We start from the raw sequence: 16,444 nt of genomic DNA on the forward strand, positions 1-16,444 counted from the left end.
GGGCATACACGAAACATACATCAAAATTCTTGTAAATTATAAAGATGGACGCGCATGCTGATGCTAAGAATGAGAATGAGCATGATGAGTGCAGTTCTACCTATACTAGGACTGGAATTTGATTTTTTTTGACTTAGATTATCTGGTACTTTACTCTCTCTATCGCCTTCTCATCACCGAGCCCAAGCCTGAGGCTATGGCCGAGACCGAGACCTGATCGAGACCAAGGCTAACTATAACTAAGAAAGGGAGGTCAGTTCATTAAACATCAAGAAGATAGGTACTCGTCACCTATTTCTTCCGAAAAGTAGCATCACATCACATTGCATTGCATACAACGGCTGTAACAGAAAAGCCGAGTTCAGAATAGTAGATAATCAGAGGCGTGCGAATAGCTAGTACTCCCGTCCAGCTATACTGCTAATGCTAATGCTACATGCCAAATGGCATGGTTCAAGACTACGAACAGAACAGATACCAAGGTACCCATGCCTTGTCGTATAAGATCCACAATGCGTAGTATATCCCATTCCAGTCTCCAGAGAAGAGAAGAGAACAGGATACTACAATAGTAATAGGTCAGTTCAGATCAGATCAGTTCGGTTCAATTCAACATAGAATGTACACTATCAACATAAACCACAGGTGACCACCAGCAGCCCTCCAAAAGAAAGACAAGAACAAAACCCAATGCGAATGCCAATAACATTAAAAGGGAACCATCCCAAACTCCTGAATTGCAACTATGATCGGGGGGTATTCTCAAATACGTTAGCTACCTAGCTAGCCAGAAAAAAAGTCACAAAGGACCAAAGGAACCAAGGAACAAAAGCATGCCCAAAAACAGGCGCACGAGTCGCACTCTGCGAGTGGAGAAACAAAAATAAAATCAGAGACAGGAAAACTGGGAAAAGAGCAAGAATATGGGAAGTACAATGAACCGAGTGGGTTTTTTGACCTTTTGAGGTCTGACGGGCGGGGGATATGTGGGAAGAAAAGGAAGATGATGTTGGGATGGACGATGGTAGGAGAATGGATGGATAGGACCAGGTGATAAGGTCGGAAGGGATGGATAAGACACGTTCTAGAAGGTAAAGAAAAGGCGAAGGACAGGGCAAGGGAAAGGAGAATAAGAAATGGGAGGGGGGATATCGATCAACACCCCATGCATGCATGCATGCATAAAAAACACGAAAAGGAAACGCTTTTGCCCTCCCAAATTCAAGAAAAAAAATCGGAAACTAAGTAAGCCCCATCCTTCCCTTGGGAACAATTCTGAAAGGGGGAACAGCTGGTAGACAAGACGAAAAAGAAAGAAATTCCAGTCCAGTCTGACTGAATCCACCGGGTTACAGTCAAACCATTCTCCCCCCTGTGCCTGTCTTCGTACCGGGATCCACCAGTACCTGCATGAGCATGAGCACGAGCACCGAGGACCTCATAGCACCCCAAAAAGCGAGAGCGAGCGCTATGTCTGTCCCTGGACACTGAGAACAGCCGGCCGGGTCTGGATATCGACCATCTCAACATCAGGCCCGCCATCACCGGGGTAATCCTTCGACTTTGGTTCCTGTGCTGAAGGTGGTGAGACAGATGTATCGGGTTCATCTGCATCTGCGGGCGTATCCATAGGTGGAGGTGGAGGTGGCGGGGGTGGAGGAGTAGATTTTTGACGCTTAGATGGTGAACTATCCACTTCCGAAGTGGGATGTGTGTCTTCGCCAGGCGTAATTGGATTATCATCGCGTTTACGCTTGAGCGTGGACGTGGCAGAGTCTTCGTCCATGGGCGTGGGAGGTTCGATGCTGGGTTCTGGGTCGGGATGTGTGTTGTTGTTGGGTGAGTGGTCGGACATTTTAACGTCTGGTGGCGTGCTGTGGTTTGTGGTAGCGGTGGTGGTGGGATTAGGGTTGGAGGAGGAGGCTCGTCTCTGGGCTTTCTCGGCCTCGCGCTCCTTGTGCTTGACAACGGCTTTGTCGAAGTAATCCTTGGTGAAAGATTTGACGGTCTTTTGGTGTTTTTCACTGATCGTGGTTGGGTCTGTGACGCGATTCTTTTTGTAATCACCTTCCACGAGCTTCTTGGCGATCTGGGGAAGTCGTTAGACTTTGTAAATTGTAAAGCGAAGGAGATGTAGACGTACCTCTTTGGCAAACCGCTTCAAATCATCTCTCTTGAGCTTGTGCTTGTAGCGATCCATGACATGCTTGATGGTGGGACTCAACTGATAGGTCAATGGTGTCAGCAGGAGATTCGACGAAATCCACAACAGAGTTAAGATATGCTCTTCCAGCTACGTACCGTGTTCTCATAGAGAATCTTCTGCTTCTCCAAAGAAAGCTTCTTCCACCAATCCGCCTCCTTCTTTTTCTTCTCCGGCTGTGGATCAGACGAGGCCTGGGGCGTCCCAGGCGTGGCAGACTTCTGTTCAGACGGCGTCTTTTCTTGCGAGTTCACAATTCCATCGATGATGCTCTGCAGCGCCTGATTACGCTTGTTCGGAGCAGCGACAGATGCAGCTGGAGCAGTGGGCCGTGTCCATTGCGTCGCACCGGCTGCTGTGTAGTAATACACTCGACCCTCGGTTTCTGCGGCAAACCAGCCCTCAGGTAGAGGCTGGCGATTGCGAGCATCATGGCGACGGTCTCGGCGTGATCGTCCGCCTGCTGGTCCGCCGGCACCAGGGCCACCACCTCCATGGTGATGTACATTTCGGTCTCGTCGTGGCTGACCTCCAACGCCATGTGGTCCTCGCGGCTGTGGCTCCACGGGTGTAGGGGAGCGACTTGCGGATCGCTGTTGTTGTTCTCGTCCGGATTCACGACGCTCGAATTGGTTCACAGCTGGCTTGGCTTGTTGATCGCCTCGCTTCATCCGTGGAATACGATATCCGACCTCCAGGTTAGCCCAGCTGGCTAGCAAAGCCACGGCCTTATTTGCCACTCGCTCATCATCGCCTTCAGTCAATGGCTGGATATTCGTCTCAATCTTGGAATCAATGATCTTGTTCCTCGTCAAACGAGGGAACTGGTCCAGAATATCCAGAATTTGCATGACCACGTTGTGATCTTCCTTCCACATGGCCAGCTGCGAGTTGAGAATTTGATAACCGTGCATCTTGACAACGCGATTCCGGACACGCTCATCCTGGCATCGTTGAATACGCCCCAGAAGTTTAACGGCAATCCACTTCTCCTGGCATTGCATGAGTGCGGCCATGACCTTGGTCACGCCATCCTCATCCAGCGACTTGGGCTGCACGCTGTCCACGTACTCTTCATCGGCTTCTTCCGTCTTCTTCTTGCGGGGTCGACGAGCTACAACCGTGTCCCAGCCATCTGAATCGTCAATACCCAGGGCTTCAATAGTCGCATTGGACAGCTTGGTCGCCCGTTCAGTCTGAGTCCGTCCACCGATGAATCCTGTACAGTTTGGCTCTCCGCAATAGCACGGTTGTGGATCCGCACCGTATCGATCAACGTTGTAGTTGAAGACGAGCTCTTCACCAGCTTGAACCGCACGCTCGGCAAAAATGCCCATGCGCATCTTCTCGCCCACCACCCACTTGTCGACATAGCAGTTGGGGTTGCAGGAATGGTTGCAGAAGCGGCCGAGATTGCCTCGTTTCGTCGCATCCACAAATTCACCTTTGTTCAAGGACATAAAGTAGAAGTGTTTGATGCCCTCTTCATCATATTGTCTCATCCGACGGCGGAACTGAGGTTCACCGACCACCTCGCCGACATATTCGAAGATCAACTGGTGCGGATCCAGGTCGACCTCTGCACGCAATCCGAATCCTTTCTTTTCGGTCTTGATGACGGCAACAGGCGCGTATTGCTTCTTTTGAAATCGCTGGTTTCGACAATCTGGTCCGCAACCACAGTCGCCCACGCACTCGATCTTGGTCGCCCGGTTGATGCAATCGGAGTCTTCACCACATGCTGAATTCTGACCGGCTTCGGAGTCTGTTGAAACAGAGATGATGAAATTGGTTAGTAAAGATTATAAATGGAACAATGGAACACACGCGGAGGGTATAAGGCAGTTTCAAGGGGAAGCAACGAATCCGTTGGAATAGACGCCCTCCTGCGATGCACCATCCGAAGAACGCCTTATGTAGGATTCCACCAAGAGAGGAAATCTCTCCCCTCTCCGGTCCAGGTGGCGACACCGCAACAGTGCAAACGATTCAAGATAGAGAGGAAGCCAAAACCAGACGTAAAAAATAAGACATACCCCACTCCTCAGCACAGTCGCATTCCATCGCATGCTCAGTATACCCCATGTACTTATTCGCATACCAGCAAGACTCAATCTGTTCAAACGTAGCCAGCGCATCCGCGGTGCTATCCGGCAAATGCGAGAATAGCTGCGGTGGCCCTCGCGCAACCTTCTGCGAAGAGCTTCGGGATAGCTTCGGCGGTTGACCCGGTTCTTGCTTGACGACGATGTCGCCGCCTACGGTCTCCTGCTTCATGTCGGAGTCGAACTTGACTGCGCCCGGATCGGAGCTCGGCGTCTTCCCAGGACTGTCGTTGGGAGGTGTGTTGGCGTCGGCGGAGGATTCTTTCTTGAGACTGGGGTGAGGTGAGCGGGAAGAGCGCGAGGAGTGACCATTATTTTTGAGAGAGGTGCGGCCGTGGCCGTTCACTGCCGCGGGCGAGTCCATCTTGGTGGATGCTGGCTCGGAGTCCGCGTTGTCATGGGCAGACATGACGAACACGGACTACGGGTGGGGGATTGAGAGACGTGTTGGAGATGGAGAAGACGGGTGTAGACGTGATAGTGATGATGAAGTTGATGGTGGTAGTGGGAGTAATACTAGAAAGAAAGTCGAGAAGGAGACTCCTCGAGGGAAGTTGAGGTGTAAGAGAGAGAGAGAGAGAGAGGGAGAGGGAGAAAGTAGAGATGCACAACTTCATTCAAAAGATAATCCTAAACTGACTGGCCGGCCGTCGCGCGCGCTCACCGCCCGGTGCCTCGATACTTCTAAGTGAACAGTTTCCAGTTTCCAATGTCAAACGATGGCCATGGGAATTGAAAGATCTGACGAGTCATTATAGACCCTCGCTCTGCTCAATCCTCCCATTCCCGAACGATTTGCCTCTCCGATACCTCCGCCGAGTCGAGCCTGATCCAGCCTGAGGCCCGATATAGACGCGTCGCGCGATCGAGACCATAGATCCTCGAAACAGCGAGAAGGATCACCCAGAATCAATGGGCACAGATAAAGTGCGATATCATCTCGAATAAAGAGGTAAGGCCATGCTTTTGAGACCAGACCAGCTGGGCGGAGATTCGGGGAGGCTCTTGTCTTAGGGCGCTGACACGCGTGGTGCAACCCCGGTTGATGAGCCACGTCGCGTCAGAGCGTCACTCCGACCAGGGCAAAAAAGGGGGATTAACACGGTGCACAACCCCGGTATCAGACTAGACAACGCAAGCGAGAATGCAGCTGCACGCGATACAGAAATATCGCAGGAGTCATAGGCTCTGCGACGCCGAGCAGACTCGAGGTCATAATCCTGAAATGCACGGCGCCGAACTGTGGATGCGACGGGAGTAGAATGGAGATGCTGGGCGGGGAATGGATTAGTGCCAGTAAGATCGAGTTGACAATTGTCAAGTCGTCAGTCGAAATGACTGCGCTGTGGCGTAATATCTATAAAGTCCGTAAGTCTGTAGGTATCTGCAAAATGTCAGTCGTCAGTCTCCTGCAGGATTTAGTCCTGGACAAGGGGAAAGACGTCGAAAAAATGAGTGGATGAGAAGAGCCGATTTGGGGGGTTGCTGCAGGCTGTGGGATTGACTCTGGGCGGGAAATCGATTGGATAGGAGTGACTCTGCAGAGAAGGTTTATTTGGCTGTCAGAATGCGATGCAGAAGTGCAGAAATGTGCAGAAAATGCAAACGGTGTCTGTGCGTCCGGAGGATCGTTTCTGATTCAGTTGGATTCGGAAGAATCGGTGGAGAGAAAAAGATTCGGGAGTAGGTATAGGAGGACGAGGGGGAAGCGGAGGAGAGGAGATAGAGAGAGTAAGCTTGATTACTGGAGGATCAAAACCTTGATAGTCATCACATTACAGCCGAGGAGGTGGATAGAATATTTAGTTGGGTATGGCATTCAGATTCAGAAAAGGGATCATTATCATAGGGTAGATTTGTCTACATCTTGGTAGAAGAAGAAGGACAAAGTCTACTCATAGTATATACTGTACAGTATAACTAAACATCCAAGTATCATGATACAGACAGCTATCCAAGATCACCTTAGAACCACCAGAATGACTACCTTGGTCCAGATCGGATTAGCTGAATTTCACAGCCATGGCACTGGCTACTCTGGCAGGAACCACTACGTAGATCTCTAGTATTTAGAAGTCAATTTCACAAACCTAGTCCCATTAGCCAAGGTAACCTTCATCGCAATCCCAACTTAGCCGCGACGTATACGACACGCTAACTACCTAGTACCTCGTGCCATCTGTCTAGTTTTATTGAGTAGAGCATAATAAAATAAGTATTCTTCATTTTCATATCTCATGATATACTACATTTACTACATACTGATGTACTTTCTCTATCCTTTCCACATTATCAATATCGTGGTTATGTACTTTTGCCCCCTTTTTAGTCTCTCGCGACAAAGTACATATCCCGTTGCCCCGCGGGATGGCGATGCCCGTATTGACGACGACCTACATTAGTGAGGTCCCGAGCAAAGTATAACTCGGAACTACTGGAGGCGGTTTTACCATGTAGATATTAAGTGGAAGTTAATTGTATGAAAGTCAGTGCATTGATAGCCACTGGGTATAATAATAACCCGAGTTAGAGGAGCTAGAGCTACAGTACATACATTTGTATACAGTACATACTGTATGGACTATGGAGTCTTTGGCACGACCCGAGAAGACACCGGTGATTCATCTTAGCGGGGCAGCTGGGTCAAAGATCTTCAAACCGTTTCCTGTTTCTCTCTGACCCCTCGTCCCGAACGTAAGTCAATTTGGTTAAGCTAAACCCTGCACGGGTGATCTTGGAAGTGAGTAAGAGTACTAGACAAAGTGTATATGCTGAATAGTATATTAGCATTCAATAGTAACCCATATACTCTTATTTCAATAAATGTGCAATGTAAATCTTCCTTTCTAATATATCTTCCATTCTCACTCCCACGGGACATAATACTTGTAATCCCCCCCAAATTCCCAAATTCCCAAATCCTCATCAGAAACCGCCCAAGGTGGATCGACCCTAAACCGCCCCTGGAGCTAGCTTCAAACACAATCCATTCACGGACGACCCAACGTCCCGGGGCACCCGCCGGGGCGCGCCTATCAGAAGGTCGCAATTGGGGCGAATCGCGCCCTGAGGGCCACTAAACTGGGAAAGTTTCCAGTCTTTTACACGGTTTACCACCGGGAAGAAAAAGCACTTGGCTTCCCGCAGGATGTCCCTTGGCTCTGGGACCGTCAGGGCCAACTGTTTTCCGACTGTACGACATTTTGGATTATTTTCATTATAATAATTATTTAATTGCGTATTTATTTATCTTCTGGGGTTTCTGGTTTCTGGTTTTGTTTTTCCTTCTTCCCCTGATGAGCTGTCTTCACCCCTGCTAGCGTGGTTTATTGATTAGTCTCTTTTCGACAGGCCCTGTCGCTTTTGCGGTTCGTAGAGTTTGGCCATGTCAGTAAAAATCACGGAGGGATTAGAGTAGTTGTACTGTTTTGTAGCAGTAGCGGGATAGTAGTACTTTTGATAAACTTGCCTCCTAATTTAGGCTACTTAGATACATAGTAATAATCTAGCTACCATTATTATCCAAATCTACAAGTTTGTTCTTTCCCTCCATGACGAGGGTGGTACCTACAGACCTCACTAGCCATGCAGTGTACAATTTGGTCTCCACTTCCACGCGCAAAGACTCCGTTTCCATCATCCATGTACAGTCAGTACTACGGAGTCTTTCTTAGTTACATACATAACAGTTTAGCCTCTTAGAGAGTTAGTGTGTCTCCGTCTACATACAGTAGTCCTGTTAGCGTGTCTCCAGAAAACTAGTGTCGAAGCGCTTTAAGATAATAATAATAATACATGCTTAATGTACTTACTGGACAGTTGGACTCTTTCCCCCCTCGATCGTACTTTGTTGTCCAGAACGAGCCCCTCCGGCGACGTGCCTCACTAGTAATTTTGTATCGTCTCGAACTCTTCTGGAAGAGATGAAACTCCCCGATTTCCCCGTTCTTTTGTGTAATAACCCGTTTTTATTTCTTCCCTCTCTCTCTTTTCTTTCTCCTGCCACCACTAACCTCTCGTCCAGAGTTGTGGGCTACAATTATTATTCCCTTTTTAGGTCTTCTATTTTCATTTCCTAGCCTCTCTCTCTCCTTCCTGGCCTTTTTCTTCGCGTACTGTAATTATTATTTCTAGCCCCGACTTCTTTTCTAGCAGTATTCTGTCTGGCTGCATTACTGCATTACTGCATTACTCCTACACGCTCGACCTACCTATCGCTACTGCATTTGCGACTGCTTCTCCTACTCTTTTCCTGCTCGTGCTTCTGCTTCTGCTTCTAACCTTTCTATTCTTTCTACTTTCTTCATCCTACACTCCGCCTACCTGTTTACCTATCTACCTCCCCTCTCCTCTTATCCTCTCCTCTCTTATTCTCCATTATTCATACACACCAACCCCTCCCAAACACGACTTAGACCCTGCAGCTTTCCCTCCGGTCCAACGCGCCGCGGTCCATCCTGCGCGATCCCGGCTGCTCAAGTCCGTTTTGGCCAATCTTTTCCAGCCGGTGATTCATGGACCGCGTTTTGTTTTGCTGCACCTCTATTTCCTGTGGCTGTAAAGCCCTCAATTGAGGTCGCTCTCATTTTGAATCCTTTTTTTATCATTGTTTTTTTTTTCTCTTTCTCGTTTCTGATCTTTCCCTCTTCCTTCTCGTTCTCGCTTTTTTCGCCTCTCTTCCTTCCGCCGGTCTTCTGTTGGGCAATTGAGGATTCCTGAGGATTCCCTCTTTGAGCAATCGTTATTTTTTCTCTCGCTCTTTTTTCTGTCCAATTGCCTGCTCCTATTTCTGACCTACTGATTGACCATTGACCCTCGTGGAAAGAGGATGGGCACATAAAGTTATCCTTTTTGCGTGTTTTTGATTTATTTTTCTTGTTTCCCTTCTTACTCTCCTTATCCTCGAGGGTTTAAACTTGTCCACCGTGGTTGGCATGTTTGTGTGGACGCGTACAACACGACTTTCTTTACTGACTTGCTGCCATTCGCTCGGATTTAATATTGATCTTGGGAGGCTGTCTTTGCTTTATTCATCTTCTTGTTTTCTTTTACGACGGTGACGGCGAGGGTGGAGATTGAAGGTAGCTCTACTCCATCAACCTACTGATTCACCTCCCTCTACTATTGCTGGTATTCAGACGGATTGAAGAAACATCTTTGCGCTGGCTTTGATGGTTCGGATATGTCGAACCCATCCGATAGTCCATGGACCGAGGAGGAGAAGGTATGACCTATATCAGAACGAAAGAGTCCCTACGTGAAAGATATGGATACTAACATCAGGTATAGAACACTCTACTCAGCGAAATCCTCAAGAAAGCGGGCATTCCGTCCAGTTATCTCCTCCGCATGATCAATGACTTCCGTATCAGTCCTAACTGGGAGCATATTCCCTTGCCTCAAGGTAATATCAAAACCAAGCTGAAACTATAGGGCTGCGCCTTGATCCCATTCTAGCCATTTGATCACTAACCACTATCAACATGGGGGAGAAACAATAGGCCGCTCACTCAGTCAATGTCGATTGGCCTTTGAAAACATGCAATTACAATTGAAATCGCAATCGCAATCGCAACCCCAATCACAAGCGCCATCACAATCGCAATCACCATTCCAGCCCCAATCACATAAACAACCTCATCCCCAAAATCCCCAACAACACCAGCCTCAATATCAGCACCCACACCCAATACAACCACCACCTGCTCCAACTGCAGTCTCAATAGCTCGCCCCGAAGCACCAGGAACCCCATCAAACATAGATCCCAATACCCGCAAACGACCCCTCTACCCAGCCGAAGTAAAACCCCTCTACCCAGCAATCAAACCTCGTCCGCCCGCCAGCACAGCCTCATACAGCAGCGAAAGCTCCGCCCAACTATCCCCCCGCCTCGACACAACATCCACAGGCGAACCACCCCGCAAACGCGGCCGACCCAGCAAAGCCGAAACAGAACGCCGCAAAGCCGCCGCCGAAGCCCGAGGCGAAACCTACCCACCACCCCGTCGCGCAAACCCCAATCGTATCAAAATCCCGCCCTCACCAACAAGTCCAGCCGGGCCATCTCTCACGCCATACCCATCAGCTTCAACCACAGCTACAGCAACAGGAACAGGGCACCAACCCATCCACGGACCTAATTCAGGGATGATTCCCTACGATGTGACGGGTAGTCGACCACTCGCACCAGCACCAACTCTACATACTACCAGCGGCAATGTCAATGTCAATGTCAACGCTAGTTCCAGTTCCAGCGAGCGCCGCGACGTCCCATCTCGCAGTATGGGCTCGAATATGCGCGAACTACCCCGACCAACAGAAATGGGTCATGGTCATGGTCACCCGTTGCCCTCGCCACATGCTTTGCAATTAGGAACGCTGCAATTAGGTCCGCCGGATCCTTTTCCAAGGTTGAATAGTAATCCCGGTGAGCGTAGCGCGTACGGCGCTATCCCGCCGGATCGCTTTTCGCCGCCGGATAGTGGACGCAGGGACTCAGTTGCTAGTCGTGGTGAGCGGGAGAGGGAGCGGGAGCGTGAACGGGAACCGCCGTTGGGGTCTTATGCTGAGGCGAGGAGGTCGAGTACGACGCCTGGTGAAAAGTCGTTGAGGTAATTGCGTGTTGGTTGCGACTGTTTAGTGTCGAGATGACATCGGATATTGCTGGGGATTGGGCCTCGCTTGAAGGGGTCTTTGCGACGACATTGGATGCGTGCGAACCGGACTGGACTATGCGCTTGCCTTCTTCTCTGAAGATGAGGATGAGGGTATATTTTTTTTGCTCTCTTTTGACCTGCTTCGCTTCACCTCCTTTCTATCTTTCTTCGGATGCGTTCCTACTCTAACCTAGCCTACACCCACACCCCTGTTCTTTCCCCGTTTTGCAGCTATGTCTCACGACGACCTCGAATTCATGAAATGAACTCTTGACGAACAATAGACAGCGTTTCCCAGTTGCGTTTATTGTTATGTTATGTTTTACACCTTGGACATCTTGCCTGTGCCTCTGCCATGCACTGCATTTCATTGCATTGCGCTCGATTCGATCCTTTCTTCTTTCGTTCTCCGACTTTGTCTTCACTTGAATTCTTTCTTCGCGGCTTTGGTTCATTTCGAATATTCGACACTCCTTGCAATTACAATTCCCAGTTTGCAATACTTTACGCACTATGCCTACCAATGATCTCATCTCGTCCAGCACGGTCTATTTCCGATTACGCGTCTTCCGATGTTTTTCGCTTTCGCTTTCGCTCTCCGCTTGACTTCCACTGCTCGCCCAGCCCAGCCCACTCGGCACTGATGTGTCCATGATGACTACCTACTCGACGAAGAGATGGACTCTCTTCTTCTCATACAATACAGCCTTCTCATTTTTCTTTTTCTCATCGTCAAGTTCGAGTTCGATTTTCACAAGCTCTTTCATGAACTCAATGCTCAATGCTTTATGCTTTATGCTTAATTGACGTTAAACGTTAAACTGTCTTGTCTTGTTCTGTTCTGATTGTATTGACTGTTGTTTTTTTCGAGATCAGCCTTGCTTTTTTGATACTACATGCTTCTTTCTACTCTTTCACGTTCACGTCTTGGCCTTATTTTGGTGGTCTGTCTATTCGCTCTATGTCTATCTTGACGTCCCATGACATACCCCACAACAACGACAACGCAACGACAATGACGTTTCCAGTCCACTCTAAGAGCAGAATTCATGGCTACGGCCATTCTCCTCTTCTTTTAGAGTGATCAATTTGTTACTCTTCTTGCGATGGACACCAGCTTTCCATCCTTCTCTGATCATCCTTGATCTGGCTTGCCTTTTGTATTATTTAATACCCTCATTCCTTCCCCCAGACATCCCTCATCCGTGGATGTACCCAGTGTCTGACATTCGGGCCTACACTGACCTGACCTGGTTTGGTCAGAAAGGCCTCGACGTTGTCTTTTTGCCTTTTTATTCCGCTTCGCTTTCTTCACTTTCCTTCTACAGACCCCAACACGTCCCTTTATATTCCTTTCTTTTACTTTACGACTTCATGCCTGTCACGTACACAGGCTAATGATGACCTGACTTGCTCACTAAATCAAGATCAGCTCTCTATTGTTCTGCTTTACCTGTCACGCTCTGTTCTGTTAATTTCCCCTTCTTCCTCTTTCTTTCTTCTCTTCTCTTTTCTACTGTGTTATGACGCATGTAAAATTATGGAATGCCTTTTTAATGTACAGCGCATAATTTGCTCTTCTGCTCTGCGTCTGTCGAGGCTTTGCTTTGGCGATGCATTTTATTATATTACTTTGCGATTTACACTTGCCGCTTTTGTTTTTCTTTTCATTGTCTATTGGGTAGATTCTGCGTAGTTAATACTTAGTATTCTACTCCTCTCCATATAACAGGCTTGATATTAATCGTTGTCGTACGTGAAAGCTTGGCTATAATTTCCAGGGTCAAAACATCTAATCGAATCTCTGATCTCTGGTCTAGTATCCAGAGCCCAGAATCCAAGGCCTAACTAACACAATGGACCCAGACCAGGTAGATAGAACCCCCGCCAAACAGACACCACCAGACATCTACCCTGTCCATGTAATCCACACCATACCATACATATACACCAGCCATTCCACACCGTAACTCCAGCCCTGTCATGTATCATGTAGATCCTCGTTGATCAGAGATATGTACCTAAAGGGGCGTGCTCATTGTGTAACCACCCCCGCATGTCATGTCACAGTCACGCCCATAGAAAACGGACAACTCTCGAGGTTTTGTTCACGGTGATTGAGTCGAGTAATTCATGAACTTTCGCCTTGTTTCTAAGCGAGGTTCGAAGTGTATCTATGTCTGCTATTGATTGAAACTAGTATATTTGAATGAATTTAGAAACTAAACTGTGCTGGCTAGACGATGTTCATCGAGGTGGTACACACATGCAGCTTCATGTTAAAATTCAAATTCAAGGTTTGTCCAATGCAAGGGGATGTAGCTACTGTACGTGGAAATCGCCAATCGAGAATATGTGACTCATATAGCAAGTAGAGCGCGAGGTGCGGTCATGCCTGCTATTCATATATGTTTTGTTCTTTTCTCTCCCGCATCTCATCCATCCTTCTCTTCCAGACCACCTCCTTCCTCTATGTACATATCTCTCTACCTTCCCTCCCCCTTCCAACGAAGCAAACATCGATCTACTCCCCAGACTTATCACGAGCACGACCGAGAAGACGACGCAGCTGCGCCGTTGAATCCTGCGAGTCCGAAGCCGGAATACCCGTTGCCTCGAAAGACGATGCTTCAGGCCCAGGAATTGACTGCGACGAGAGAGACGAGGAAGGAGGATGAGATTGTCTGCGCTCACGGGGAGGAGAACTCTGCCAGTTTTCCACAACCTCTTGCCCCTGTCCCTGACTTGACTCTTCTACCGCCGGGGTATCATCCTCCCTCCTCTGATCGGCCTCCTTCTTCTGCTCCATCTGGTTACGCAACAAACTCACCGCCGCGCCAAACGCCGTCGCGGACCTGCCACCCGACGACGCAAGGGCTCTCTTACTCCCGATCTGCACATCAAGTTCCTTATCCTTGACAAACTTCATCACCTCGTGCTTGCCCTCTACACGACGAGTGAGATACACCTTGGGGCTGGCGCCGGCGCCAGGGAAGGTGGACGTATTGGACTTGATGCGCTCGAGTTCCTTGCGGTATGCCGTTTCGTAAATGTCGAATTCTGCCGCACCGGGGGATTCGCTGACAATCTGCATGGGCTCGTCGGCCACGGCTGCATCCAGGGCGGGATCCATTGCATCGTCTGCGCTATCGGGCTCGTCGAAGATTGGTGTCGGGGCGCTGCCAATGTTGAACCCGCTGGGTTCTTGAGGGGACGTGCCGGTGTAGGTTGATGGACCAATGAAGAGATACGGGAAGTCTTCTTCAAGAGGATCCCGTGCATGGCCTCTCGTTCCCTCCATGCTGCGCTTGGTGGTCGCGGAGCTAGCTCGTGAAAGCGCGGGATGGGGTGATGCCGACTGAGAGTGGATTCCAGTGGCGTCTACTTTTCCAGTTGACCTCCCGCTTCGTATGGAGCCAGAGTCTTTTCTCTCTGGGGGCTCAAAGGCGCCTCTAGACCGTTGGCTGCTGGTCGCACTATCCTCTACACCAGATGCAACGCCTAGTGGATTGCTTGCGGGAGATCGCTCTGCGCTTGGTTCGTCCCGACCATGTGAACCTGCCAGCATAGGGTGCCGTCCTAGAGCCTTCCTGATACCACCAGCGAAACGACGATGATAAGCACGCTCGGCGTTGGGATCCAGCCCAACGGTCGGGAAGTCATCACTCTCGTCCATTTCCATAGGTGGCGCCACAAAGTGAGCATCATGTTCGCCACCCAAGATACTTTGCAAGGCTGATCCTGCCTTGGACGGATCTACTAACCGCTTGAAGCTCTTTACTGCTTTCATCTGTTTTCACGGTTAGAAGGGAATCATGCGAGCTAACTCGGTCAAGTACATACCACAGTTAGCAAATGACCCATGTTCTTGGTGATAGCGAGGTTCATTTCCTCCTCCGTGGGTGGCTCGATAAGCTGTGCCGTGTTTTCTTCATAGGAGAGAAGAGGATCTGCTCCATTGGCAGTTACCCAAGGGTGTTCCTAATGATCCAATATCAGTCAATACTCGAGATACCAGCGAGAAGGTTTTCCAGTCGTCCACTCACCCTCAAATCACGCATCTTAATACGCTTCGCGGGGTCCTTTTCAAGGATACGAGTCATCATATCCTTGAATTTCTCATCCTGCTCATCCTCAAAGTCCACAGAATCACTTCGAATACTCTCGTATAGTTCGAAGATACTTTGCTGCTCGAACGGGAGCTTGCCGTATCTGAGACAATATAGAGTGACTCCCATCGACCAAATATCCGCTGCCTTGCCAGAGACATCGCCATGCTTGACTACACACAGCTCTGGTGGAAGGAAAGCCGGAGAGCCAGCCGACTTGGCAGTGAACATGTCCGAATCCTTTTCAAACATCTCCGAGACACCAAAGTCAACCACTTTCAGCACGTCGTCATTGGTCACGAGACAATTGTCAGGCTTGATGTCCCGATGAACGATCCCTTGTGCATGCAGGTACTCAATTCCTAAAATGAGGTCGCGAAACCAGCATCGACAGTGCTCGTCGTCGTATGGATCGGCTCGTTCTTCCAAGCCAACCTTCATAACAACACCTTTCTTGCACATCTCCATGACCATATATAAGGAATCCTCAGTCGGGTCGTCCAACACTTCGATCAACGAGACCAGGTTGTTGTGGTTCAGCTTCTTCATGATTGCAATTTCCTCCTTGATCAGGTACAGCGGATTCTTTGCGTTCTCATCGTCGTCTTGAGATGGATGGCGGTGTAGGGGCGAATTGAATCCCGTACCAGGTCGTCGAGGTCCGCGCGGTCGCCGTAATAGATGTGATTGTGCGCGCTTCCTCAGCCGGGATTTGGAGAACTCTTTCACTGCCTGATAGTGACCATCCAGTCAGTACAACACAGTTCAAATGCCGCCCGGGTGCCGTCCTATTCTCTCCCAAGTATCCACACCGACAATCCAAAACGCAATTCACTAGCAAGGATGTCCATACATATTCATTGCCAAACTGATCAGCTGCCAGGTGGACCGCACCAAATGACCCTCGTCCAATCTCCTGTTTGATGATATATTGATTGATGCGGTGCTCGGCCGTGCCATCGTCTTGGCTCGTAGTATATTCGGAGCGGGCGTCCAGCGTTTCCTATGCGCCCATGAGACACGAATCAGTCTCTCGCCGAAATGTCTCTCTCGCGCGCGGTATGAAGTATCCACCCACCTTCACCGGACGCCGAGCTCGGGGGTTTCGTTGACGGTGTCTTTGAAGACTATCGAAAGATCCAGATGAACTGGTATAGATCGAAAAGGCATATACATTAGCTATTCGTCCAAGAGTAATTCTACCTCCGCGAGCCTCATTGCTAGACAGGGGAAAGCTTACGTGACGCGCGCAGGCCGCGGTGGCATGCCCGCTTCATCGAGAGAGTCAATCGAGGGCGCCGCAGAGACATCGGACAGGGGAGTCAGGGCGGTGTCGTCCATTGAAACGAGGTACTGGTGCTGTAGACACG

The 16,444-nt window shown here is 49.3% G+C and overlaps 3 protein-coding genes across 3 annotated transcripts; 1 reads left to right on the forward strand and 2 right to left on the reverse strand.

Moving 5' to 3' along the window:
• Positions 1–1,468: 1,468 nt before the first annotated feature.
• Positions 1,469–4,717, reverse strand: set2 (SET and WW domain protein; the record flags this gene model as incomplete). The annotated part of the gene is made up of 4 exons (XM_057146206.1): positions 1,469–2,089; positions 2,144–2,224; positions 2,302–3,968; positions 4,240–4,717. 4 exons carry the CDS (start codon positions 4,715–4,717, stop codon positions 1,469–1,471), a joined length of 2,847 nt encoding a protein of 948 aa, XP_057014092.1.
• A 4,773-nt stretch (positions 4,718–9,490) lies between these two features.
• Positions 9,491–10,924, forward strand: N7473_000267 (putative AT DNA binding protein; the record flags this gene model as incomplete). Its single annotated transcript, XM_057146207.1, has 3 exons — positions 9,491–9,532; positions 9,598–9,712; positions 9,810–10,924. The coding sequence occupies 3 exons, from the start codon at positions 9,491–9,493 to the stop codon at positions 10,922–10,924; spliced, it is 1,272 nt and encodes a 423-aa protein (XP_057014093.1).
• A 2,565-nt stretch (positions 10,925–13,489) lies between these two features.
• N7473_000268 (serine/threonine-protein kinase) lies at positions 13,490–16,415 on the reverse strand (the record flags this gene model as incomplete). Its single annotated transcript, XM_057146208.1, has 6 exons — positions 13,490–14,755; positions 14,809–14,946; positions 15,012–15,806; positions 15,928–16,077; positions 16,153–16,222; positions 16,315–16,415. 6 exons carry the CDS (start codon positions 16,413–16,415, stop codon positions 13,490–13,492), a joined length of 2,520 nt encoding a protein of 839 aa, XP_057014094.1.
• Between the last annotated feature and the right edge of the window lie 29 nt (positions 16,416–16,444).

Source organism: Penicillium subrubescens (assembly GCF_028828155.1).
Source record: "Penicillium subrubescens strain IBT 31985 chromosome Unknown utg000001l_segment0_segment0, whole genome shotgun sequence".
NCBI lineage: Eukaryota > Fungi > Ascomycota > Eurotiomycetes > Eurotiales > Aspergillaceae > Penicillium > Penicillium subrubescens.